This window comes from Falco biarmicus, chromosome 15 (genome assembly GCF_023638135.1).
Source record: "Falco biarmicus isolate bFalBia1 chromosome 15, bFalBia1.pri, whole genome shotgun sequence".
Taxonomy (NCBI): domain Eukaryota; kingdom Metazoa; phylum Chordata; class Aves; order Falconiformes; family Falconidae; genus Falco; species Falco biarmicus.
In genome coordinates this window covers 1,962,793-1,990,470 of record NC_079302.1, presented here as the reverse complement: position 1 = coordinate 1,990,470, position 27,678 = coordinate 1,962,793, and the positions used below count along the sequence as shown (strand labels likewise).

Genomic DNA, 27,678 nt, shown 5'->3' with positions numbered 1-27,678 from the left:
GGAAACCCGACCCTGTGCCGAGCCGGAGGAACGTATCAGCTGTTCACAGCTACTTCCTCCTCCATTTTTCACAGCTTAAGCATTTGCCTGGCACCTCCATCCACTCACACAGCAAGCCCTCTGGCTTTCCGACCCTTCCCCATTTCCAAAGTATGTTTTCATCACCTTGGAAAAGTAATTTTCTATCAGTGTGAGTAACCTTTCCTTAACTCTTCCCCCTTCTTAGTCACAGAAGGGGGCTCCCCAGCTCCTCTTGCCTCCTGAGCCGTTCAGTATCGCGTCCCCACGCCACCCATACGTGGGGCGCCTGCTCTCCCAGAGCGTCCCTTGATTAAAACATGCCGCTGCCACCCTTCCCACACTCTCACTTTGCCTGCTCAGAAATACCCGCTCCTTCATCTAGGGCAACACGGATCAACGGGGGCCAATGTAAACCGACAGCCCAGGCGGCGGGCCCTTGGGCAGCAGCGCACCGGGGCCAGGCCGCAGCGGCGGGAGCGGCCAGGCCCGCTGCCCCCAGCCCCCGCCGGGCCCCTCCCCGCGGCCGCGCTGTGGGGACAGCCCGAGGGGCCTCGAAATCCCCGGCCCGGCCCCCCCGAACCGCCCGTCGCCTCACGCCCACGGCCGCCCCACTCCCCTCAGGGCCCCCCCCCGCCCCCTTCTAGACGCTTCCGCGCCCCCCGCCGCCGCGGCGGCGCTTCCGGCGCGGCCCCCGCCCTCCCGCATGCGCGCTGTGGCGCCGGCGGCGGCAGCGCAGGCGCGCGCGGCCCGCCCGGGGCTGTTCCAGGCCGCGTCTCCCCGCCCGCCGGGGCGCATGCGCGGGCCGGCGGCGCCGGAGTTCCTTGTGCGCGCCCCCTCCCCGGCGGCCGCGCAGGCGCAGAGCGGTAACGGAGGGGGCGGTCGGGCGCGTTCCGTTGGCAGCAGCCGGTTCCTGTCAGCGGCGGCGGGTGGCGGTGCCCGGTCCCGACGGCGAGCGGAGCCCCCGGCCTGGCCCGACCCGGTCCGATTCGCGGCCCCGACGTGCGGAGCGCCGCGCTCCCCGCCTGCCGGTGTCTCCCCTCCCCAGCCCGGGGCGGCGGAGGCAGCAGCCCCCCCCCTCCCGGCCCGGCCCCCTCCTCCCGCCGCCCCCCTCGCCCCTGCCGGGCCGCGGAGCTGCGATGCCCTCGGACTTCATCTCTCTGCTCAGCGCCGACCTCGACCTCGAGTCCCCCAAGTCCCTCTACTCCAAGGGTGAGTGTGGCACCGGGCCGGGAGGCGGGGCCGCGGGGGGGCCGCCGTGCCCGCGCCGTTAACCATCGCTAACGGCCGGCTCTGCCGCCCGGGCCCGCGCGTCGGGCCGCCCCCCCCTTCCCCCTCATCCTCCCGGGGCCGCCGGGGAGCTTCACCCGCCCCGAGCGTATCCCCCCCCGCCCCCCCCCCCCCCCCCCCCCCCCCCCACCCCGCCGGCCTGCGGGCCGCGCCGGGATGCTCGGCCGCTGGCGCCCCGCCGTGAGGGGCCCCGCCGCCCGCTCTGGGGCTGAGCCCGGCTCCCCCGGCCGCATTCCTGGCCCGGCCGCCGCGGCCTCAAGAATGTGTCCCGACAGGTTCCTGCGCCCGGGGCCCGGCGGCGGCCCCCGCGGGAGCGGCACTGCGGCGGGGGGCTCCCCCCTTCCGCCCGCCGGTGCGGGGCCGGGAATGCGGCCGCGGCCCCGCGGGTCGCCCTGTTTACTTCACGGTTCGGCCGCGCATCTGCAGGGATGGGGGCCGAGCGCCGGTGCCGTCCGCGGGGGCGGCCGCTTGGGCCGGCAGGCGGGAGCGCGGAGTAACGGGGCGCCCGGCATCTCCCGGGAGCGGCTCGTCGGGTTCCTCGGAGAAGGGTTTCGGGGGGACGGAGGGGACGTGAACGTCCCGGTTTGGGTTAGAAAGTGGCAAAAAAACGGAAAAGTGGGGTGCCGCTTGGCCGCGGGGCGGTGGGTCGGTGGGTCCCGGTACCGGGGGGGAGGCGGGAGGTCGGCATCGCTGGGAGCCAGCCCCGGCCCGGGGGTCGAGGGGGGAGCGGGGGTGACGCGGCATCACCGGGACGTGGCGAGCGGGGCCGGGAGGGAATGCAGGGAATGTGGAAAGTAAACGAACCGGGCGGCTATTTTCATAATATCTGAAATTCAGTTTTGACAAGTGCCCGCTAAGGCGGGTGCGAGCATCGGGAGGAGCGTCCCGCGCTGCAGGAGTCCCTGACCCCTCTCCTGCTCCAGAGACTTACGGAGTCGCTACCGGTAGTTCGTGGAACGGGTCTGCCCGCAGCGCAGCTGGCAGGGGGAGCTGGCTGGGGGGCTGTGACAAAAGAAATGGAAAGCCATTTATTACCCTGAAGGGAAGGTAGCTCATCAGGGTGTAATGCTGTGACAGGAAAGATTACATTTTTTTGGAATTTTGGGAACCAGTTTTAATACACTCATTAACTCTCGAGTTGTGTGTCCTAAGCGGTGAAGCTATAAGAAGTGAAAAGGCTTTAATGAATCAAAGCACATCTTTAAAGCGCTCAAACTGCTCTATGCCATCGCCTTGCTGTTTAGAGATGTTAAAGTTATCACCAGCGTATAATAGTTTGTAAATTTTTGTTATAGATTTTACTACAGAGGTTTAAGGCTCCCCTGTTATCTAACCCATATGTATTCTAGATGGCTTCAGCTTAGTGAGGACAGTAGAAGGGAAAGAGTATTTTGAGAACAGGGCACTCCAGTTAAAAACCACAGGTGATAAAACCCCATCAAAGTTATAATTTATTGTACTGGAAATTTGAAAAGTGTGCACTGTTAGAGTAAATTTGTAAAACATCTAAAATAAAAAGGTTCTGTATAAGTTGCAAAATTTCTTCAAGGGCTCGTGCTTAATTGAACAGAACTTTTGAACTCGCCTATCTTGCTGTGAATTCTGAGGTTTTTTATCTTTAATGAAATGGTTGAGTGTTTCAGGTAGGAAAAGGATCTCAAATTGATTAATCAAGGGTGTATTTTTTTTCTTTCAGTGGTGTTGATGTGGCTTCAGAGCTATAAAAAATATAGAGAAGGATGTTTGATGCTTCGGAGTGGTCATAGTGAGTGAGCTGCTTGATGCAAATGAGATGGCATATGATAGAGGTGTATAAAGCAGTGAATGGTTCTAAAGAGGTTGGAGCGAGGTTTGCTTTTCATATTGTGTCACAATAAAAGATCAAGGAAATGTTGAGTTGAAATGTAATTCTAATTTAAATTAAGATTTAGAACAAATGAATATTCTTTTCCAGAATGAATAATGAAGTGATCCTCTATGCTGTGAGGTGCGCAGGTACGATTTTTAGTTGGATTTAGGAAAAGGTATTAGTGGTTATCTGATTCATCAGAATACACTTCAGTGTGCCTTTTTTTTTTTTTCCTAGATAGATACAGATAAACTTATCCTGTGGACAAATGCTCTGGATCAGAGCATGAATACAACTGATGAGATAAAGGGAAAGGTCTGAACACAGTCAGAAAGCCACAAATACGCATTTGCAATGAGGGTGTGTTAGGAGCATGTAGCCTCTCATAACTGCTCTCCTTTTAGAAGCGCAGTTACCCTGCAGTTTGGAATCCAACTCACAGATTGAATTGGGGCCAGTAACTTTTCCTCTGAATTGCATTCCTGCGTGTGCATCGGGATGGTTGCGGTTTAATGATACCGGTCTTGTAACTTTGTTGATGATGATCACTGTGATGTTTCGGAAATAGATTATGAAGGTGAGAGAAGCTGTAAAATTGGGGTGGTCTCGGGAGTAACTGGGGCTTTCTAACGGACAAATTTGAGTTTATTGAAATTACAGTGGAAGAGTCTAGTGGATTGATTGAAATACACTCGCCTGCTCTTAAAAGTGAAGTTATATTTGCAAACTCGGTGAATCAAGCTGTAGCTTATGCTAGTGCAATTTTTTACGGTATAGTCTGGCCCATTCTCTGGCTTGCATGAGCATTTCAGTTAAGCTATTTGTTTTCATATTTCCTTTGAAAATGTTAAGCAAAACTTCCAAAAGCACACAAACCGAAGGTGAAATGGCAGTATGGACAAAGGGAGAGTTGTTAATTTAAAATCTGATCTGATAATTTGTTTGAGTTACTCTTCATTTATGCGTAGCTTGGGAAAGAGAGTATTTTTCTTTGAGTATGTAAATACTTTACCTTGCAGTTTTTACTCTTGGAAGTGTGATGTCACGAGCAGTTTCAGCCAGTATGAATTCCCATTTGCTGGGTTAAAGCCGTCTTGTCCCCTCTTTTCCTTGCTGCTCTGCTCATGCCAACACTTACGTGGCCATGCAGTGAACTGGATTGATCATGTTAAAATTAACTCAGCTTCTCCCTTATTCCTTCTCACCCTGCCCCCCAACAACAAAAAGGAAAAAGGGAAGAGAAATGTTGATTTTTAACTAGGTGAGTATCCTGGTCATGTTTGCTGTGGGTCTTCGTGAATGGCTTGTGCTGACTCAAGGAAAGGACATGTGAAAACGCGCAGTGGGAAGGGTGGGACTATTTCTTCCAGCAGCAGTGCCAGCTTATATTGGCTTAAAAGGATAGTGAAGCTGTACTTCAGCTGCAGGCCTCTGGAATAGGATTGGTTATGGCTGTTAAAAAAAAAAAAAAAAAAAAAAAAGTGTTGATTCCAAGGCCTGTTTCTGAAGCTCGTCCCACAGGTCCTGAGGAACTGAGCTGCGCTAAGGACTAAAACCTGTCTTTTTCTGTAGGATTGATATTAAAAAAAGGCATACGTTTTGCAGCCGTTGCAGAAGGATGGTATCTCCTAACAGGAGGATAATAGAGATACAAAAAAATGTATGCATTTTTGAATGCTGAAAATGTTGAGAATGTAATAGGTTTAATTCCCATCTTTACATAACGTACTGTCCTTTTTGAGATAAAACAGCCCAAATGTGCATACAAATTAGTAATGTAGTAGAAAAATCAACTGGAGCGTAAAACCTAAAACCTTGAGGCTAGTTGTTGCATGGTTGAATATCATATGTAACATTCAAATATAGCAAAGTCAACTATTCATTGTCAACAGGCAGAGGGGAAAAACTGTGATTAAAGCAGTTCATCAAATGTCAGGTACTAAATCTGAATTGATTAAATGTGTGATTAATTTAGCTAATCATTCATTCTGAACAATTACAAAGTAATATGTGTGTACTAATAAAGTTGCATTTTTGCACTGCGGCAAGTACAATCAGAACTTTTATTCACCCCCTGGCCCCGGTTTTGCTTTATGTAGCTGAGGAACTGTAATACTATGAGACTTTTTGGAACTGGAAGCAACAAGAAAAATGTTAGTAGTCTCCTAAATAGCTCTTTTGCCCTAAAAATGTCATATAGTCAAAACTCAATTTTCCTCCATGCTTAAGTGTTAAATGGTGGTAATCTACTTGCATTTACTGAGACTTGTTGATACAATACATGGTTTTTGGTGATCTCCCTCTGCTGCCCCCCAAACTTTTTTCATTCCATGATCTAAGGGATAACTCTAGTTAGACAGTGACTGAATTATCAAAGAGGGATGGAACAGATGCTTTATAAAAATAGTAAGAGCCTGCTTTTAATTTAGAACGTTAGAACTAGTACTAGCAGTTTGTAGGAATAGAAATAATACTTGGTTCTTTTTGTAATGATTCTTAGCTCTGCTTTTTGTTGCTCATAGAGGGTGCTGTGCTGGACAAGCAGTGCTGAGTGTTACTGAGGTATGGATTGCATACATCCGTCTGCTGCAGCTCTTCCAGCTGCCCCCGGGACAGTCTGACTTAAGTCAACTGAAATGGATTCTACCAAAGTTCCTTAAATTCTGTGTCAGCCTTGTAAATGACTGTTTCTACTTTCAATCTTACTAGTTGATTTGCTTTAAAAATAAAACCATGGAATATGTTGCTGCAAGATGATTATGTGTGGTGCTGGGGGTAGGGGGGAGGATTTTGAATTCACAGCTTTCCACATGCTAATTTGAATATTCCAGTGACATATATGTTTAAACAGACCCTTTTCCCTGCTGTCTGTTCTCATCCATGCCCTGCTCTCTGAATTGTGCCAGCACAGTTGTTTTTTGTGGTTGCAAGATGAATGGGATTGGGAAACCAATCTAGAATGAGTATATTTTACTTTTATTAGGATTTTCTAACATTGTTCTGCTCCCCGGTCTTGTTGCAGCTGCACAAGTAGTGGTGTCAAGACAAGAAAGGGGGTGTCAAGGATTGGGATTAAATGGTGGGGGATGCAGCAGATGAGGTAGAACTGCTAAATGGCTCTGCCACAGAAAGAAATGCTCCTCACGTTGTGCCCTGTGTTGCATTTGCTGTGCCTGTGCTCGTGTGCCGAGTCCAGGAAAGCCAGGCTTCCTGCCTGGGCTGGTTTCTTGGGGGTTGGTGAGGGAACCTGTTTCTGGAGGTCGGGAAGCCGGGCAGGATGTGTGGATGGCGGGGTGGGAGACTGTTCCTGCCTTAGGTTCTCCAATGCTTGCCTGTTTGCATCAGAGTATAAATGTGTGGTGTGGATCACAGAGTAGGGGAAATTAAGAGGAATTAAATAAGCTTTTTCTTTAGTTCCAAAGCGAGTTGGATTTTTTCGCTGTCAGTTTTACTCGATTTGGATACTTTATGTAGTTCTATGAAAGTTGTAGATATTTTTCTGTTAGAGACTCTCCATACGTTGTCGAATTCTCTTGTCCCATTTAAATTTAGATAGTCAAAGAAATCGTAATTGGAGAGAATATATTTCAGTCCCATGGAAGGATTTGAAAATTGCAGCGAGGAGCTTGAATTTGACTTGATTTAGCGAGATCTCAGCATAAGCATTACGGGTGTTGATGTAGCATGTTTGCAGCGATCTGTTCCACGAGCAAATGGGCTCTCATGCTTTCCCAGCCAGGACTGCTGTTGAAGCCTGCAGGCCATGAATATGTGGTTCCCTGTGGTCGCATGTGTTGGCTTCAGACCTCTTCCACTTGCAAAGGCAAATGTGTATGTTATGTTGTCTTTCAATTCAGCAATGTTGGAGGGTTCTCAGGGACCTAGAGGTTGGAAAACTGTTTGAAAGTTATTGTGTGGGCATTTCTGATTGTGATTATGATTTAGAGGAAGACGCTCCTTCCCAATACTTTATTTCTGCCCACCTTAGCATGTCTTTTATTTTTTTGGTTCATCATATTCTTCTTTGATGTGAGGTTATGCCATTTGGCATCTCTTATACTTTGTTTTGTTCTGGAAGGTTCTTTGTGCAGTTTTGACACATACTGTAATAGCTGAGAATCTTTAGAATATGAAAATATTAGGAGTCGAGTACTTGTGCTTCAGTTAGTTCAGGATCTGCATATTTGAAATCTGTTACAGCTGCTCATAAGGTGAATCCATAGGATACTGCTGTTCAGTATAGTCAAGAAGTAGAAACCAGATTGTACATTAAGATTTTTCAATTTTTGTAAAGTGTCTGATATTTTTTTTATAAGTTTTCAACAGCAGAGTTACCTTTTGGGGTCTGCTAACTAAAAATTATTGTCAACTTGGAGCTGTGATCTGATTTTTTTTCAGTGGTACACAGATTACTTAGTTTCATGTGGGAATGTATTTCTTTTGAGTTAGAGAAAATGAAAGAGAAGTATTGCTTTCTTTTGTACAAAAAGGCAACGGCCTGAACTATTTTTGGAGTTTAAGTACGCTGGTAAACCCTAGCAGGAATTGATGAGTGGCCGAAGTACAGGTGAAGTAAGGTATGTGGTCGTGTCTCTGCAGTTTATCATGTTTGTTATCATTTATGTAAAGAGTAAACTGATGAGGTTGAATATTCAGACAAGTTTTGGCTTTCTCATCAGCAAGTACAGCAATTATTTTAGGAACTGACTGAAATGAACTCTCAGCTCTAACTTTGAACTGTGTTGTAATAGCAGATTCTAATGGGCACATAGTAAAATCTTAAGTAACTGCTGTTTCCAAAAGTATGCAGTGCTTTAGCAGTGTTTGAAGTGTAAATGCTCAACAATCAGTTACATTATGTTATTGACTCGGTATAGTTCCGTGTGATCTGTGTGGTGAATATCACTGCACCAGTCTAAGAGGAATGTTTTCACTATTTACATAAATAGGCTCAGAAAAATCGTTCCCCAATTCCCCTTGATTACTTGTCCTTCCAGTAGTTGCAAAGGTTTTACAGTTGCTTTGTAAATCATTAGAAAGAATTTTGGGTCACCTTACAAAGTTTATAAGATAATGCAATATCCTAAGGTAATTCAAAGTTGTGATACTGAAAGCAGATTTGAGTTGCGGTAAAGTTCAGGCTGTCTGGCAAACGAAAAGATGGATAACAGTTCCTATTAATGTCCAGGCAAGATGAAGCATATAGAAAAGAAAGAGGTTTGAAGATAGTAATAAGAAGTTTTCAAATGTTGGGGTTCTGCTCCCGTTCAGAAAAACTGACATTACCAGCCAGTTGTTTCAGTCTCTCATTGTCTAGAGGCCTGATTTTTCCCCCCCTTTTTTTGTATGGATTCACTCAGCAGAAGAATCTGTAAGTTTTGATAGTAGCACTACAGAGTGATTGGAAAACAATAAGCTGCAGAGTTCAGTAGCTTCTATTAACTATGACAGTTTCTGTTTTCTTGTGCATAGGGGAACGTGACCTACTAATGTGACTATTTACGAAGCAGCTTGCAGGACCACTGTCAGTTAAGTGGGGCAGGAAGGTGCGAGTTGTGACTGTCTGCCTCTGTTAAAATTATGTTTCTCTTCCTTCCATGTCTCTCCTTGGAGAGTGTTGATGGCAACAGTGCCATCGGAGCTGCAGGCTGTAGCAAAGCTCATGCCAAGCAGCCCTGCACATCTATACGTTTGAGTAACATGAGTACCACTATTAATATGTGTTTCATCATTCGCATGTTGTGAGTGCCCCTTCATATGTATGCATGCATATGCTTAACTGGGCTGTAACAGGACTATCTAGAATCTTATTCAATTCTTTTTTGACTCTTAATTAGTTTTCGGATTCAGCAAGAAATTCCACAGTCCAGTTGTGTGGTAAAGAAATATTTCTTGTCTTCCGTTTAAAGTTTACTCTCTTTTCAGTTTAGTGTCAGGAATGAGGAGGTCTCTTAGTCTTTAAAATATCTGAGTATGTTTTTGTTTCTTGGTGGGGGCAGAAAGGTGGCTTAGCTTGGAATATATGTTCCTATTAAAGCAGACTTACTGAGGAACTTATAATTACAGTTCCTAATAGTCCTGGTTATATCTTGTAAGTAAATGCAACGGACCACAGGAATGTGATTGAGGTTAAACTTCTGAAAACAACCAGATATCCCAGTTGTGCAGGGGCTGGGAGAGGAGAGCAGGGTGATTACTGCTGGAGGCAGTGCCAGCTTTTAGTCACACAGCTGCTGAGGTTGGCCGGGTCCTCTTGAGATCATCTAATCCACCCCCCACCCCCTGCTCAAGCTGCACCAGCTAGAGCAGTTTTCCTGGGACTGTGTCCAGTTGGGTTTTGACTGTCTTCATGGATGGAGACTCCTCAAGCTCTCTGGGCAAGCCATGCCTCTGTTTGGCTACCTTCATGGTTAAGGTAATTAAGATGGAGTTTAATGTGTTTCAGTTGGTGCCCGTTGCCTCTTGTCCTGTCACTGGGCTCTGCTGAAAAGAGCCTCTCACTCCCTCCCATCAGGTGTTTCTACACATGGATAAGATCCCTCTGAGCCTGTTCTTGTCCAGGCTGAACAGTCCCAGCTCTCTCAGCCTCTCCCTGGTGTGAAAGATGCCCTTCATCTTTGGGGCCCTAAATGCATCTCTGTGAATTCTGAACAGCTTTTACTGTTGTTGGGCCGTCTGTGAAATCAGTAGTGTTACGTTGCAGTCCTTTTCTTACTGGGGCATGAAGGCAGGTTTTTCCTCTTGAATATACCAGTTTATTTTCCTTTGCACTGAGATTTTGTAGCTTATTGGTTTTGCTGAGGGGTATCTACCAGGTTCAAAGCCTCCTGGGAAATACGACTGCCACGTTGCTCCATTAAGAAAGGGGCTTACACTTGTTTATCAAGAGCTTTGAAAGTGACTTTCTGGGCATTCCTGGAGTTCTGTGCTCCAAATGTGCTCGGCACGTTCAGCAGTTTTAAACTCTTCTCTGCGTTTGTTAGTGATACCATCATCTCTAGTCTGTAAGTGTATTTGTATGAGTGGTCAGCCCACTCTTAGCCCATCTGCAGATTTCATTTGGGAATAAATCTTTGTTTTTCTTTTAGGGCATTTGAATTGTAGGCAGGGCCATCTGCCTCGCCTTGAAACTTGAACTGCACCTGGAATGGAGTTGCTCTTTCATCAGATGGGGAAATAATTTGGTTTCTTATTTTGTGGCCTGAAAGCATTCGGTTTAAGCTTCAGTAATTCAGTTAAGTTATTTGCTGCCACTTAAGTAAAAAAGGTGCTTTTGGAGGTGTGGTAGCAAGGAAAGGATTATAATATATATACTCCTTGCCATGCAGGTACTTCAATATATTAACACAACAGCAAAATAATTCATTTAGGAGGACTACTACCTTTCTGCACCTGAGCCAAGGAGCCTACAGGCTTTGTTTTTACTGAATTGAGTTTTCAGATGTAGAGGAAAGACAGCTGAAGTACTCTGGGCCTTTGAAACACTTCATAGAGTGTGATACTAGTTACCTGTTTAAGAAACTCTTGAGTACAAGTTTCACCCCCCCCAGAAGTCCAGTAAGGAAAGACAACTTAATTGAGCTGGAGAGATCTTTAAGTATAATAGCATATGACTCTTGAGAAGCTGGCCATAGCAGACTATAATAGCTCAGTTTATTGGGGGGTGAGGTGGGATAGTCTTAGGTGATGGATGCTGGAATTCTCAGAAACTTTTGTCAGGTATGCTGTAACCATGCAGATACGATCTTTATCTGCATGCTTGCCAGTTATCTCCAGGAGCTCCGACCCTCAGTGGACTCATCTTCCATTATATTGCCTTTCCTTGAATCAGTGTCAAGCTTCAGCATATACAAGGTGTTAACTGTATACACAGCTTAACTGTAGATACCAAACTGAAGAAGGTTTGAATGAAGGGGAGAGGGGAGTACAAAAGCTGTGAAAGGTATACTGTTGATAACTAGGCCATGCTTATTTATTATTTTTCGTGACTTCAGAGATGAGATACCCAATTCACTGACCAGGCAGCAATTTAAAATAAGACAGGGGTTTTTTTCTTCTTCTTCTTCTTTTTTTTTTTTTTTTTTTTTCTCCTCTCCTACCTTTAATTGTGGAAACAATTGTCAGGTATTTTGGGTGGTAAAAAGATAAATGGTTCAAGAAGTTGTTAGATTTGTAGAGGTTATATCTATTTAGGGAGGCCTGCAAACTAGGGAGTCTGTAGCCAATTCTCAGAATTTGGAAAGTCTTCTAATAGAAATATTTTAAATGTACTGGTTCTTGTGAACCTTTCCTTATAGTTGGCTGCTATCAGAGGAAAGATGTGGGCTAATCAATATTTAGTTTGATTTGTTAACAACCATCCTTAAGTTTTATGTAACTTGGCAGTTCCAGAGCAGTTATAGCAGAGATTCTTTCGTTGCTGTCTCTCCGATTCCATTGGGGTCTTAGCTCTGTAGTACAGAAAGGGATCTTTTATCCACCTTTTGCTGTTAAATGGTTGGCTTAGGTTCCCACTTCTCTCTTGAGAGTCATGTGCGAACATATTTGAAACTATTAAGTTTCAAAACCTGTTTTTACAAAAAACTTGCATCTTTATTTCCTTGAGGAATTCCTTCCAGGTGTCCAGGTGCAGTATTTATTGTGCAGGCTTGCGTGTGGTTGAACACGCACCTCCTTAGCTGCCTCTAGCTTTACCTGCAGCCCGGGAGGCTTGGTGTGTATCGGCAGCACTGCTTGTCGGGAAGAATGAAGGGCTTGTAGGTGCAGGGCTTGAGATGGAACTGTAGCACCTTGTGCTTGATGAAAGCTTACTTTGAGCAAATGCTGTCCATAACACTGTACCGTTCAGGCTCACTAAAAAATTTATTTATAACCTTTCTTCCAATTTCCGGCGCGAGCGTGTTCATCATAGCTGCTGTTAGCGCTAAAGGTGACAGAAAGCTGAGCGGGCAACCTGGGATTTGTGTGCCATGCTCCGAGATGCCTTCTGACTGTATGAGATGCGTGTGAAGCATCCAGGCTGTCTCATTATTTTCAGTGGCTTTTTTTTTAATATTGATGTGGTTTTACCTCCTAATCTGGGATCTTGCAATATTGGAGAGAAACTGGTGAGATACAAGAGCCTTGAGCTCCATCACTTTCACACAACATGTCACTTTTGTGTACCTGGTTAGTCAGTTTATTAGGAGCGGTGTTACAGATGTCAGGCTTTCAGCAGAGCTTTCTTTTAACTGTGCCAAGGAGTATTGTTTGTTAAACATTACTTCGTGTTTGTTTTTAAAAATTAAGTTTATCACCAAACATAGTAATTGAATTCTAAGTAGAAACCAAAATGACGGTAGGAAGCATAAATATTTCTCAGTTTTGGGGAGGATGAAAGAAGATACTTTTTATTGTCAGTATCTTACTGGGATGAGTAAAAGGAAGGAGGCGTGAAGATGGCTTGTGGGCTCAAGGAGCTGGACATCATGCTAGGAGTTACTAGGGCATGTCAAGCCTCATGAACTTGATGCTCAGGATTATAATAAAATATGAACCCAAGAGGTGACTGCAATGTATTAACTCTGTGTGAATACCTGTACACTCTTGTTCTTCATGTCAAATGTCATAGTATAGCCTCAAAAGAAAAAAATGCCCTTATGCTGGTGTTACATTTCTTGTCCTACAGCAAATGTAAGAGATGGCAAAAATAACTCTTTTGGAAAAAAAGGTGCAAACCTGCCAAGGCTGAGAACTGTTGTTGTGAGACAATAGCAAATTGAGGGTTGGGGGGACTTCTGAATTTGCCTCTGAATTTGAATGGTGCTTTGCACCAAAGGAGCTAGCTCCGCTGGCTGGAGCAGCTGAATTACCTCTGTGTTTCTGGTGAACTTTGATTTTGAACCAATAATGGTGTTTTGAAGTGGTTGATAAATAGCTGCTATTGATATTCTTTGGTGATACTGTATTTGGGTTTCTTTGAGCATTTGAGAAATGAAGTCTTTGTAGTGACAGAATGCGAAGATGGGGAGAAACCCAGCTATCCTTAAAAGTCAGTTCAGTGCAGAATCACAAATAAAGAAATGCCATAACGACCCTATAGAACAGTGTTATATGGCAAAATGAGGTTTGAATTCCTTAATTGAATTTTCATACCTTTCATGTTTGGATTCTTTCCAAACATAAGCTTAGATCTATTTCCTGCATGCTGGAAGATTAAAACATGGCAACGTTGGATTTATTTCTTCTTTAATACTTAAGGTATTGTGAAGGGATTGGGATCTCCACCCCTGCCCCCATTTTGGGTTGTTCGAGAGAAATGTGTATCCTTAAATACTACTCCTGTTATGTGATAAAGCCTTTCAAATATGTTGCTGGAGTGTTTTAACTGTTTAGCGGAGCAGTGCCCTGTTTGTCCACTGATGTTTTAGTAGTCTCTTTTGAGTTTTTGGGTTTTTGTCTGGAGTTTACAACTGCATAGGATAAGACTTTTCAGTAAGTCATTACTGGTCCATTTCTTGAAGTGACAATTGCTAAATAATGTTGTTCTCTATTTCTGAGATGTGTAAAATTGGATGCAAACAAGACACAGGATTTATACTGCCTGTCTACATTTATAAAAGTACTCTTTGAGCTGTGAATGGGGATGACTGAAACACAGCCAGGAAAGCTTTATTTGATATTTGGATGAACGCCATAAATAGAATTCAGCTAACACATGCCTTTGTCAGTTGTTGAAATTCAACTTTAAAAGGATTAATTTCTCAACCCTACCCTGCTGTGCAGAATCCTGAATATTGAGATTAACAGCTTCTCTGAAGGTTAGTGGAATACTGCAGTAACTGATTTTTGTTCAGTTATGAATTGCTTGCAAAATTACCTTTTTAATACTATATTTTTTTGGTACTAACACTTGTGCTTTAAAAAAATGCAAGAAGCAACTTCTGGCGTTCATTTTTAAGTACAAGAAATAATGATATTATGATTGTGATAAAATTGTAATGACTTTGGTAGTTAATAATATATTACTGATCATCTTTCTTTAAAAATGAAGTGGCTGTCTTCCAGCAAACTCTTCTCTCTTCTTCACTAACATATTATAATGTACATTTCAGTATTGGAGGAGCAGCACTTGCAGGCGAGATTTGGTTTTTGCAGTGCCCAGTGCTACATCATCAACACGGAGCGCTCAGATTCTCTGCTGATTCTTCAGAGTGGGGCTGCACCAAGATACTTTTTAATCATGAAGTTGTCTAGTGCAGGCAGAACTGTGACATCTGCCTTTCCCTATGTGCTCATGAATCATGTTGATTTAGGGTTTGCTTCTTTTGTCTGAAGCCAGGGGGAACTGGAAGGAAGATTTTCTGTTTGGCTGTGTAAAACATCCTTGTATACACTGCAGTTTCTTTGAAAACCTGCCACTGTTGCTGTAGCAGCAATATAGGTCTGCCAGTATTGACAATAACGGGAGCACTGGCGGGAAGACTTGCTTCCAGTCTTTTACTTTACCGTCTACAGATACTCTGAATATAGCGTGGTAGGTAAAGAGGGAGGGAATAGTACTCTGTAGTTTGTTTCCACTGTCCTCTCTTTAGAGGTGATACTGAAATGAAAGCACCAGTACAATGTCAGGAAGCATAGCAAGTGTCTTGCTGACGTACCTTCATTTGAGAGCTGGGTGAAAAATAGTGCTCCAGGTAGTGCTGGGGAACTTACTCAGAATACATTAATGTCTACAGGAACAGATGGAAGTAGTCTTCACCTGTTTTAGGTTACACCATCAATTTGCACCAAGTCCTATGTTTAATCCCATTATCCCAAGACGTAATCAAAGATGTGAAATGAAAGCATTGTTTTAGTGTTACCTAGTGGATTGAGCACTGGGTAGGACAAACTCGATTGTATCCTGCTGCTGGCTGGGCAGCACAAGAAGTGACGTTCTTCCCGCCCGCAATCAGTTTCTGCAAAAAATAGGAGTAATCAGACTGACAGCTTTGTAAAATGTTTTAAAGTGTTTGCATCAAGACTGCTAAGGAGTGTATGGTGTCCTTTTGCTCAACTTCACTGAGTACAGGCCTTTTCTTGCTCTTCAGCTTTTGCCATGCAGTTATGCGACAGGTATCTTTATGCTTTAGTAGGACTTGGCAGTGTTAGGTTTATGGTTGGACTTGATGATCTTAGAGGTCTCTTCTAACCTAAATGATTCTATGATTCTTTGCACGGTTGCTGTGTTTTATCTGTTCTTACGTGTGCTGAAGCAGGGTCTTCCCTTCTTGCTCTGGATGCCAAGTTAAATCTTTCTCCAGGGCTGTTTGCCTCAATTTCACTGCTGCTAAGCAAGCCTATTTTTAAGTCTACTGAAGTTGCAAAAATGTTGGGAAATACAGAAACTCTGATAGTTTGTAATATAAATCCTCTTTTGACAGGTACAGAACAAAAGCTGATTTACTCTGTTGTCTATTCTTTACTTCTATCAAATCTTTTTTCTAACTTATAAAATCTCTGCTGTACCTTAAGCAGAGCTGCCACTGTCTGCAGTTGTTATGGGTGATTCTCACTTGTATGAGTGAGAGTTTGGATCTCCTGTGGAGTACCCAAAAAAGCCAACCAACCAAACAAAAATGAAAGGGGAAAAAACCCAAGCCCAAAACCCCAACAACAAAACCACCACACCGGAGTAGAAAGTACTTTAGTGGTCACAGATTCATCTGGCCCTTGCCTATCTCAGCCTGTTTCTGTTCTGTTTTTATGCACCAGGCGCTCTTTCTTCTAGTTGCCTTTCTCAGAGTCTCAAAGCTTCCTCTGTTGAGCTTCTTACTGAGTCCTCGTTATCCTGCTTTGGCTTCCCATCTGTGCAGTCCCTGTTCCTGATCGCTGCCCCTTATCTGCGTGCCATCTCATGGAACAGCAATTCTTTAAATATTCCACTGGCTAGCTACAAATTCTGTATCATTTGCACAAAAGTATAGGTGTGTATTCTCAATGTAGCTGTAGTAATGTTTCATCTTGCTAACTCTGAGTCAAAAGAGCAAAATTTACTCCATAGGATCCTGATGTTACTTCTCCCAGCTTAGCCTAGGTGTAATGAGAGCAGTCACTGTGCCATGAAATGTGGAGTTTCTGAATTGGTTCCAATGCCTGTTATACTTGGGGGTGGCCTAAGCCTTCTGAAACGTATCGTCTATTCTCTGTGCTGTAATAACCAAACTTGTTCAGTAAATGCTTTTTCTGGGATCTGCAGGTGAACCTGTTTGTCTTTGGTGTATGTACAGAAGGAGCTGAGGGGAGGACTAAGAACCAGAGGGCTCATCAGCTGGCTCCTACAGGTTCTTCCTGACAGGCAAAATAGTTTGCTTCAAAGTATTCCCACACCCAAGCTTTTGTATACAGAAAAATCCATGAGGGTAACATGGCACTCACATTATGCAGTGAAGCAAGACATTGGTTAGATGTTGAATATTTAGAGCTAGCACCCCCCGTTTCCGCTGCACAGCCCCCCCCCCAAAAAAAAACCAACAACCCCACACAACCAAAAACCCCAAAAAACCCCCAAAACCCAAACAAAACACACAACAAACAAACAAACCCCAACAAAATCAAAACCCAACAACCAAAACCGAAACAAACCCTCTTTGTGAACTAAGCTGTTGTGGTGGAAGAATTCAACCGCTAAACTATATTTATCATAGACACTGGACTTCTGAGTAGAACAGAACTTCAGGATAAAAACCCCAAACCAACCACAAGGTCTTCTGGCAGATTCAGAGGCCTAGACTTTTCAAGTATATTTTGGTTTTAGGATCTCTTACCTGCAAAACTGACTGCAGGTACGGTTTTGTTAAAATGCAGCTAGGTTTGGAGTGAGGAGTGACAGTCAGGCCCTTAGTTGACATTTGGAACTCTGCAAATACAGGTTTAGCCCAAAACTGTGTCTTAACGTGAACTGATTAGCGTAATAGAATCTTTGTACGTGTCTGTATGGGTACTCTGAACCGGTGTTTGTATGCTTAGCTGGGCTTACGGTGGAGTATAGACACCATTTTTTTTCCTTTATAGAGTTTCTGTAATTTGCTGAGCATGTGTGCTCTGCTTTTCTTTTCTCGCCTACCCCCTGTGTAGGAGAGGCTGCTTGCAGGTTCATGTATTTCTAATTGTTTTTTAATTTTAGTTCCATATAAACAAGTCTCTTTGCCTGTTTGCTTGCTTGTTTTTTTGATCAGCTTAGAGTACATCATTAGAAGAGATTTCTGCTTGGATGCTGCCAGCTGATTAGAAGAGTACACCAAGGTTTTGTCTAATCTCTGGTGTGACTGTCATGTGCTGCAGCAAGGAAATGGCTTTGGAAGAAGCAGCCAAATCTGTACGGGTATTAAAAAATGTTGAGGAGCCTAGTATCAGTGTGGATCAAATGGGCAGCCATTCAGTGCAGGGAGCTTATTAAAAGACAAGGATTAACTTTGCTGCTGTTCATGAGGTCATAGAAGTGGTAAGGGATTCCAGGATGTGCCTACTCTTAAAGGCAAGAAATGCCAGCTGCAAATGGAAAATGTCTCTGCTTCTGCTGCAAACAATTTGGCTGGTTCTCATCATCACCCATTTACTGATTGCACGCTCCTGCATGATTGCCTTTTGAACAGGAAGGATGCCATTACCTTTTAGCCTGGGGGTGAGGATAAAATGGGTGCTGCTCAAGAAGCCCCCCGAATTAGAGGAGGTGAAGTCACCGGGACAGACCGCTGTGGCAGAACAGACAGACAGGTGGGCTGGGGGAGAGCTGGGGCTGTTTTTCAGTGACCTCCAGGCTGGGCCTGGGTGACAACATGGAGAAGTGGCGTTGAAGTAGGAGCTGGAGCTGCAGCGAGGTTAAATGATGTCTGACATCTTTGTTATTAAGAGGAAAACTGTAGGGAAAAAAAAAAGGGGGATTTTCCACATTGTGATTAGAAATGGATTTACAGGCTATTACATGCAGTGGAAGGATGGCTTCAGCTAAAGGCAAAAGCAATACTTTCCTGGGTTGCTTTTTTTGTGTTCTTAACTATGTGTTGTCAAAAATAACCTGCCAACATTTCCCCGCTATTTCAAGTTTAACTGGTTATTCTACTGAATTTAAATTGATTACTTAAGGGGGAAAAAAAAACACAAACCAAACAGGCAGGAGAGGGAATTACATGCCTAGAAAGCAGAAACAGCTATTTTATTGCATATTGCTCTTTTAATTCTATAGCAGAATTCTGTGGAGCTGTAGCAGTCTGGAGTAGATGACCTTTTCAGATGTTGATATCTGTCTCCCGCTATGTTAGTTATGGCCTCATTTGCTAGTAGGTTAGGGCAAAGTTCTCCATCAAGTTCATAACACGGCTTCCACGTGTGGAAGTTCTGAGTGGCGTGGCTTTGCTTTTGGTACAGAATAGCAAAGGGTAGGGACATCGCTGGTACATCTAAAGAGCATTCCATAACGTTTAAGGCATTTGGTGGTACTGGCAAAATGAGGATGTACGCATTCCTCATGGATGAGCCTGCTGTTGCATTTAAACATTGGAAATGGGTATCTTCTGCTGTTTTCCATATCTTCTGTGCTCCCAGTGTCACCGAGTGCTGAGTTAAAAGATCTTTGGTCAACCAACCAGAAGGTTCTCAATTAAATTTACTGGTAGGCTAGGAAAGCCTCACAAAAGTTTGGGAACAGACAAGTTCTTCTGTAACATCATGAACCAGTCCTAGCACAGTGCGAGTTAGAGGCACTAAATTACTAGAAATCGCAGTTCTTAATCTGTATAGCTGAAATTCCTATGTAGATGCAACCAAAACATCGTTCAAGATTCATTAAAGGTAGGTAGCTGCAGAAAAGTTCTGCAAGTGCTGCATGTGGTGGAATACTGGATCTGTGTGTACTTGGTTTGCTGCATTACAGCTGAACTAATTATTTGCAACTAATTTCATCAGCTGTAATGGGGAAAGTACTTCTCTTTCTTTTTCTGCCTTCTGTCTTCTTGAAGTGACAGCATCTGTCTCCATTTCAGCATTACACTTGTGTTATTTAGCAGGACACCTTTTACTTGAAAGCGGCTTGTGTTCTGACCATAAGAGGTTATCTGAAATGAGAATTCTCCTTTTTCGTTACGAGGGAGAGCACTCTCCCTGGTGAGAATATGAATGCTTTGGAAAAAGCGGAGCTTTCTTTGGGACATGTCCAAAGCTCCAGTGACTTCTCACAGTTGTCTTAGCACTCCCAAGCAGGAAGCAGTTCTGTTAAGTTGTGTTCCCTTTTCTTTCATAAGCTTAACTGCTATGTTCCTAAGAATAAAGTTTAAATAGAATCACAGTTTACTATTTAGTAAGGAGGAATCTAATGTTGCTGGTCACAAGGCATGTTGTGCTTCTAAAAGGTCCTTTGATACTGTGGTGATGAGAATGGTTTAAAAATTTCAGTATAGTGTTTTCTGTTGGTGGTGATGGGGGAAGGCTGGAGCACTTGAATTTTGCTGTAAGCCCAGATGCCTGTTATTTAGCCTGGTTAGTCTGTGTTTAGAAACCTAAAAACATTCTTACAAAAGGGACAACGTGTGTGCGTGCACTAAGGTGCAGTGAGTAAAATAAGAAGAAAAAGAGCGCTTACAAATTTCAGTTTGCCATCATGAACCACCAGCTCTTTGCACTTCCACTGTAATATCATCTGATCAGCTTCACCCACTCTTTCCTACCTTCTTGGAGTTATTTTGCTAAATCATTCCAAGGCCTCTCCACTCTCTCCCTCAGACAGAGCTCCTGTCACCAGCTGCTGGGACTGATCCAGGTACATGTTGACCCAAGAATATATTTTTGTTCAGACTCATGGTAACGTATCCAGCCCTTTCACAGATAGGTTTTGTTCAGTTCTTTTAACGTAAATTGAACTGATTTCACTTGTGCGTAGCAGTTTATACGAGGTGAGCATCCCTTCTAGCAGTGTCGTATTTCCTTTAGTGTATCTTCTGGATGTGTTGCTGCTTTTGCAGTTCTTTGGGAAAAGCGGCGGTGAATACCTTTCGCCTGGGACTGGATGCTGGCTCGGTTCCCACTGATAGCCGAGTGTACTGGCATGCTTATTATTTGGCTTGGATACATTGTTGTTGATGTGCTGCAATAACAAGCAAGTCCAGTGTCATATTACTTGATTATTTTTCATTAATATTTCAATTCTGAATGTTTTGTGCAGTTTCAAGAAGTACATAACAAAATCTTGCCTTTCTCAGATTTAAAATTTTGTGTTGTTGGATATTGACCTGATGTTGGGTGCTGTTCTGGTCAATAAAGCCATGTGAAATATAATTTTCTGAACTGTCAGTATAACTGGCAGGAAGATCAAAGTTACAAGCAGCTGATCTCAGATGAGAGATTATAGGAGCAGGATAATCGGATAAAGGGTGGTTGAAGAAATTTGACACTTAAAATACTTTTTGTAAATCTGCCTGTCCCCGTGTGTCCTGGATTTCAGTAGTAGAATTTGCAAAGCTCGGGCTCATCTAGTTAGGGCATTTTGAGGAAAGATACAAGACTCGGAACTCTGTTGTAAACAGGATGTGTAATAACTGATGACATGAATGCAGGTGAAAGTTTGTATGTGGAAATGAGTGTGTGTGACTCTTGGCTGATCATAAGTGATTTGTTATTTTGTTTGTGTGTTGATCTTGTTTATATTTCATAATAGTAATCCTGAAATGCATGTTCCTCTCTTCCTATTTGGAGAAAGAAAATATGTTTAGGGGAGGTGCTGGGTACAAATGGAGCTACTTCTAGCAAAAAAAAACCCAGACACTTGAGATCAACTAATCTATTTATCGAGAGGATTTGAAATCGGCAGTAAGTTACAAGACACTTTGTGCTGTTGTGTTGGCTGGCTGAAATGTGACTCATTGATTCAACACAGTGGCTGCTGAAAACAGGAATTCTGTCTATATCTTTTTTTCTTGCTAATCAGATAGAAATATGTAATATGCCGAATTTTTATTTTTGCCTTCAAATGTAATACTACATTTACGTAACAGCCTTTTCTTTTTTGTGGGTGTTTTCCACATGAATAAACATAAAATTTTAGCAGAAAATTTCATGTACTTTGTGTTTGTGGGTGTGTGCACACGTATGTAAAACATAGTGGTAGAGGTGAACTGATGAATAGGGGATGGAGCTTTAGCTATTTAAATAGAGTATCAGGCGTGGATGGAAACTATATCCTCTGGGGAAGAATTAGTTTCCTTGCAACAATTCTAATCTTTCTGGAATCTGTCAGTTTTTGCTTTAATGCTATTTATAGTGCAGCATATATAAACATTGGCCTGTGTTTAAGTGAAAACACAAAGTTTCATTTGAAGTCTGATTTGGGTAGAGCAGGTTTGTTGCAGTAAACTTTCTTAAGGGTACCAAAACAATTTCAGATTCCTCAGAGAAGCTTGGAACGATAGCTTCCCTAGTAATCTAGCTCTCTAGAGATGTGGTTTAGACTATGAAACTACATCTGTTCTGAAGACAAGCCAGGAGAGGGTTGGGGTTTTGTTTTGATTTGTTTTGTGTTGCTTGATTTTTTTAAAGCTTGGATTTGACTTTAAACTTCTGTCATGTGTTTATAGAACGGTTTGGGTTGGAAGGGAGCTTTAAAAGTCATCTAATCCAGCCCCCATGTCATGGGCCAGGACACCTTCCACTAGATCAGCTTGCTCAGAGCCCTGTCCTGCCTGGCCTTGAACACTTGCAGTGATGGGATATCCGCAGCCTCTCTGGTCAAACCTGTTCCAGTGTTTCACCACCCTTGTTGTAAAAAATGTCTTCCTTATCTAGTCTGAATCCCCCCTCTTTTGATTTAAAACCATGACCCCTTGTCCTGTCACTGCAGGCCCTACTGAAAAGTCTGTCCCCATCTTCCTTAAAAGCCCTCTTTAAGTATTGAAAGGTCATTATAAGGTCTCCCCAGAGCCTTTTCCTGTCCCGGCTGGACAACCCCAACTCTCAGACTCTCCTCAGCTGTCTCAGCCTGTGCTCCAGCCCTCGGACCATTTTGTGGCCTCCTCTGGACCCACTCCAACAGGTCAATGCCTTTCCTGTGCTGCCGTAATCCCATGGTTTTGATCTTTTTTCTTCCTCGTGTTCCCCAGTAGACCTCCCATGTTTTCCCCTCGCTCCTGTTTGGGACTTTTCTTACGCAGCGTTTCCACACTGCTGGGAAGGGAGGTAGGTTATGGGGAGCCACAAGAGGACAGGGGAAGATCACTTCCCCAGCTTTTCCAGGCCTGAGGAGGTATTGGTGGTGGCTGGGGCTGGGCTGTCTGTTTTGGACCTTCATGGTGCTGTTTGTTCTCCTCTTCCACCACACCTGTGTTCTCTTAGGCTGTGCCTCGTAGCTGTGTTCCCTTCCATCCTAACAGCTAGCTCTGTCCTCTTGTATTTACAGCTGTCAAGGCTAATGCCAGCTGTTCTTCCAAGTGTAGGGCTCATCTTCAGTTTTAGGTGTGGTATTCCAAGTGCATCAGCATAAAAGCCAGGTGTCATGTTTTAGACCATGTTTCAAGTAGTTCGGTCTTTTATCAATGAAGCATGAAATTAAATATTTGCTCTTAATAGTCTTGTGATCTTTGGGAATGTGCTTCAGTTCTAATGCTGACTTTTCTTTCCTTCCTCCTCTTTGTCACGTTGTTAGAATTATTCACAAAGATTATAATTGTGCTTGTTGTGGATTTCTGTTAAAATGTATGTGCTCCCTGAGGAAAAAAATACGCTGTGGGAGTTTTGGATCTGAGTATCTCTTTAAAGCAGCAAACTTGACAGAACCTTCATGATGATTGAGAGTTAAAAATAAATTTCTTAAACAAAAAACACCTCCAATAACTAACCTGAAGAGAAACACTCACTCTTACCTAATAACTCAGCCTTTGGAAATGAGGCTTTGTATTCAACACCAGATATCTTATGAGTCATGACGGAATTATGGTGATGAGTAACTCTCTCTTCAAAGAGGATTTCTTGAGAGACAGCAGAAAGGAATGAAAAATGTATGTATATATGTTCAACGTTGTTCTGGTTTCAGCTGGGATGGACTTTATTATCTTCCTAGGAGCTGGTATGATGCTGTGTTTTGGCTTTGATGTGAGACTTTTCAGTTCCTCAGGCCTTGCTAGCAAAAAGGCTGGAGGGGCACAAGGAGTTGGGAGGGGACACATAGGAAGGGGAATCAGAGCTATAAATATTTCACCTTTATGTTGCAAATCCAGATCTACTTGAGCCACTTCAATCTTGGCTGCTTTATCTATCTGCTGATTGTTTAAATGTTCTTGAGTAGCTCCACTCTTGGGTACATGAGCATCTATATGATGCATTTTTACAACCAGGTTCTCCACCCGAGCACCCTGCCATAATGCAGCAGCCCAGATGGGTTTACCTCTGTGTTGCCAATTGCTCTTCTTCCATTGCTGTAACCCTCCCCACGGGGCATTTGCCACCAGCCGTGAGTCAGTATAGAGGTAAAGTATTGGCCACCTTTCTCGTTCAGCGGCATCTGAGGCTTCCCGGATAGCTTTCACTTCTGCAATCTGGCTGGATTCACCTTCTCCTTCAGCAGTTTCTGCAGCTTGTTTACTGATGGGTCCTGCCGTATTGCTGACCCAAACTAGCCAAAGAGATACTCCATACCATGGGATGTCGTGCATGGTGTATATATACCTGGGGGGCTGGCCGGGTGGGCAGGCCGTCGCTCTGGGACTGGCTGGGCATCGGTCGGCAGGCAGTGAGCAGTTGCACTGCGCACCACGTGTTCCTTCTTCCTTTCCCTCTGAATTTTATTCTTCCCCTTCCCCTTTTCATTATAACTGTTACTGCCATCATTGTTATTATTTTTCTTTCATTTTTATTCAATTTCAGTTATTCAGTTGTTCTTATGTCAACCCGTGAGTTTTATGTTCCTTTCCAACTCTCCTCCCCATCCCTCGGGGGGGTTGTGGGGGAGTGACTGAGCAGCTGTCTGGTACTTAATTACCAGCCGGGGTTAAACCACAACAAACATATACATAAAAATAAGGTTTCTATACATACGTGCACACACACATACGCTGTGTTACAATCCCTCATTTTGGGGCCCCTCGCTAAACATTTTGTATTACAGAAATACTTGGTGAGTTGCTTCCAGTGTCTTAGACATAAAAGAATATTCAGCATAAGCAAAGCTGCCTGTCAAGTGACTGCATCAGCTTTAAATATTGCTACTACTCCTCTAGAGGCAACAGCCTTCCCAGCTCTGGCACAGGGAAGAATTAAGCCATTCTTAGATGGCTTAATAGGAAGAATTTGTTCCAGGGTACACTTGGAGCTAAGATTGCTTTTTATCAACAGTGCTGAATGGGCATAATTTTCCATACAAGAGGTAGTGACAGATACCTCGGGTGGTAATTACAGTGCTGCAGCTGCTCCAGCACTGAACACCTGCCTATGGCTGGCTTTTCAACTGAAGGGAGCTCTGATTTTACTAACCTCCTGTAAGTAGTAGTACCGGTGCCAGCCAGAAGAAAGGCTGATGCTCACTTAGAAGGGATGGCTGGCTGGAGCTATGGTACAGACTGCTGGCTGCAGGGGCAATAATACTTAGAGGTGCAGGGAAGTCAAGTAGGGAAGCACTGTCTCATGTCATAACTGTATTTTTATTCAGCTGGTATTTGTGCTCTTCATTGTTGTGATAAAATCCGAACCTTTCATTCTTGAATTAAGAATTATTCATCTTGAAGTAAGATACTCATCTTGAAAAAAAATTGTAGTTCAGTAGGAACTAGACCCACACACACCTTATGGTTTCTAAACACCACATTTTATTTGGAGGGTTTTTTTGACTTACCAATAGCTGTACCAGCAGCCAAGCTTATAGGAGTCATTCAATGTGGAAATAAATAGACGTCTTCTCTGAAAGCTGCCTGCCTTTTTGTGGTTCACAGAAGCTTTCTCAGAATGCAGCGTGACAAATAACAAACATCTGCAAAATAGGCAGCGCCGGCTGTGTTTCTGTGCATGTAGAATGTGAGGTGGCTCGGGAGCATGAGCTGGACTGGCTTGTTTTTAGAAAGGTGCAAACGCACGTGTTTAGTTCTTTCATGTAAATTCCCCAGGATTTGTACATGAGGGCTGGGTTAACAGCTTGTGAAAGCAAACTGAGAGCCCAGATTGAAAATCCCCAATAGCAGTCAGCGTAAGTGCATTAATAGGGTTCTTGCTCTAATACTTGTGTGTATTAAACCACATTTGAATTTACCATGACACCTTTTGACAAACTGTATTGTCCTGGCGTCTCTGCAGAAACTGCCTGGTAGTGACTATTTAAAGCAGTAACCTGACTGCTTGGCTTCCCATTTCTGGATTTTACACTGGTCCTCCCTGTTGTTAAAACTGAATACAGCTGCGCAGAGTGTTAAATGCCATTAGATCAAATATGCTCCTTTTTGCAAGGCAAATGACGCACAGCCTCTCTACTCTTCCTTCAGTGGATGGGCCAGCCAGAACTTGACTGGTCGATTTTTAATCTTTTTTTACCCAAGGCAGGGTAGGTAACAGTTGATCTTCTGGTGCCCTTTTTGTTCTTGTTCCAAGAGTGAATGAATGTCTGTTGCATCTCTCTCCCATTAATTTAGCACTTGTGGTTCACTGGAAGAAGTACATTCAATAAAATAAGACAAAAAAACCCCCTCTACTTTCTTCACTGTCCTCAGACATTTTTGTTCAAATATCAGTATGACTTCTTTCTGGTTATTTAGTCAATGGATATTTTTTGGTTTTACTTTGTACTTTCTGCACTCCCTTCCTATCTTAAAATAGAACTGTGCCTTCATAGTCCCCTTCCACCTCATTGGCACAGCAGGCATAAAGAGGTAGTATTTGGGCAATAACAATTTTAAATAGTTTAGTTTGGTTTTTAATTTTTGCATTGGATTGAAGTCTGTATGCACATGCAGCTTAAGTAAAAATTGTAAGGTAAAAAATAAAGGCATGATTCTCTGATTCACCTTTTTTAATAAAGGCTAAAATTTAGAATACATTTAAACAACGTAAGAGCTCATACACATAAAAAGTACATAATACTCCTGCTTAATAAAATGTGTTATCACTAAAACAAACTAACCTTTTTTTGGAAAAGTAAATGAAGTATAAAATGAGAAGCACCATTGTAACTGTATCTTTACATAAGCAATTTTAAACTGGTCTAATTTATTTTACTTTGAAAGCCAGTTTTATGGTGTTGAAAATCACTAGCTCAGGAGAATATGAAATTAGGTCTTAATATCTGAGGAAAGTTAATTTTAAAAAGACAAGTCCTCTTTGAGGGAAATGCTAATGCAGCTGTTCCTCATAGTAGAACAGGAGCAAAAGTTTGCCTTTTTGCTTTGCCTTTTGTGCATTGTAAGGTCGTCATTAAGCACAAGTAAATATATATTCTCAGCATTATAGGTAACTTTTATAGAAAACCTCTGCAGAGGTTTCTGTTTGGGATTGGGATTGCAGCCTCTAGTTGCCAATATTTGGATTATCATTTTAAATTAAAACAATGTTGTTTTGGTTATTTGTTATGGTACTGAAAAGTTAGTTCTCTGAAAAGTGGGTGTAACTGGAAAAAAAAAAAAAGGATGATGTTGCAGCAGATGGGCCAAAGTTTGCTGGGCTGTGGAGCTGACTCCGGTTACACCTCGCTGCCAGTTTGCAGCTGTTGTTGGGAGTTGCTTGTGATTTTGTACATGACAGGCAAGTCGTATCCCGTAAACAGCATTAAAAGTTTTCTTGGGCTCTTTTTATGCCAGTTAGTGGTGGGAGTGTTTGAACTCTTACCCAGTAGGGTAGCTGTTCTGGTTTGTGGCATTTCTATGTGTTATATTTTTAATACAATTATGTGTTGCTGGGTGTGCATATACGTGTGTGTTTCCTAGAGTATGGTTCACTTTTTACGGGGCCTAATGCAATTAAAGCTTTTTAGTTAACAACTTTGTGAGTTTTCTAATTTTTACAGAATTGCTGCACAGGTGTATTTTACTTGAGGATCAATTGAGTATAGTTGTTGCTTCATGGGGGGGAAAAATTCTTCTAAAATGCACATTGAGTTTTCCATATATGTTTCAGACACCTAAATAATACATAGAAAGGCATTTCATGAAGTTTTGTGGGGTGGAATGGTTGATGCAGTTTACAGCTGTTCATCTAGGTTATTTTCATCTCCAAATCGAGTGTCTGAAATGATGCATCTTTGGTGTATGCCTGGGAAGAGGTGCATTTACAGCTGTGTGCTCATGCCTGAGCAGTTGTTCTCTCTGAGTAAGAGCTCAGTGGAACGTTCTCCATCTCTGGGTGCATAGAGAGCTCTTACTACTTGAACTCTGAAGCAGCCATCCAACAGTAGGCAGTGACCTGCTTTGAGCTGTCAGCAAGCATGGGGGGGCAGGTTGAACACGAGGCTGTTGACTTCGCTTCTTGTGTGTCTTGGGTGCTGAAGCTGTTGGGTGAGCTGTGTGGGGTGGCCACAGCAGTTTCGCAATAGAGAAGGTGCAAAG

At 43.4% G+C, this 27,678-nt stretch overlaps 1 protein-coding gene across 4 annotated transcripts in view; it reads left to right on the top strand.

Annotated features, from left to right (window-relative positions):
* The first annotated feature begins 864 nt into the window (after positions 1-864).
* The window catches only part of NFAT5 (nuclear factor of activated T cells 5), a 75,709-nt gene continuing 48,895 nt past the window's right edge, over positions 865-27,678 (top strand). For 3 of the 4 annotated variants that reach the window (XM_056361206.1, XM_056361204.1, XM_056361205.1), the window contains exon 1: positions 865-1,230. In XM_056361206.1, coding sequence (XP_056217181.1) covers positions 1,158-1,230 — 73 coding nt within the window. In that variant the 5' untranslated portion in view covers positions 865-1,157. The remainder of the gene's footprint in view (positions 1,231-27,678) is intronic. The other variant, XM_056361203.1, reaches the window with a different exon arrangement.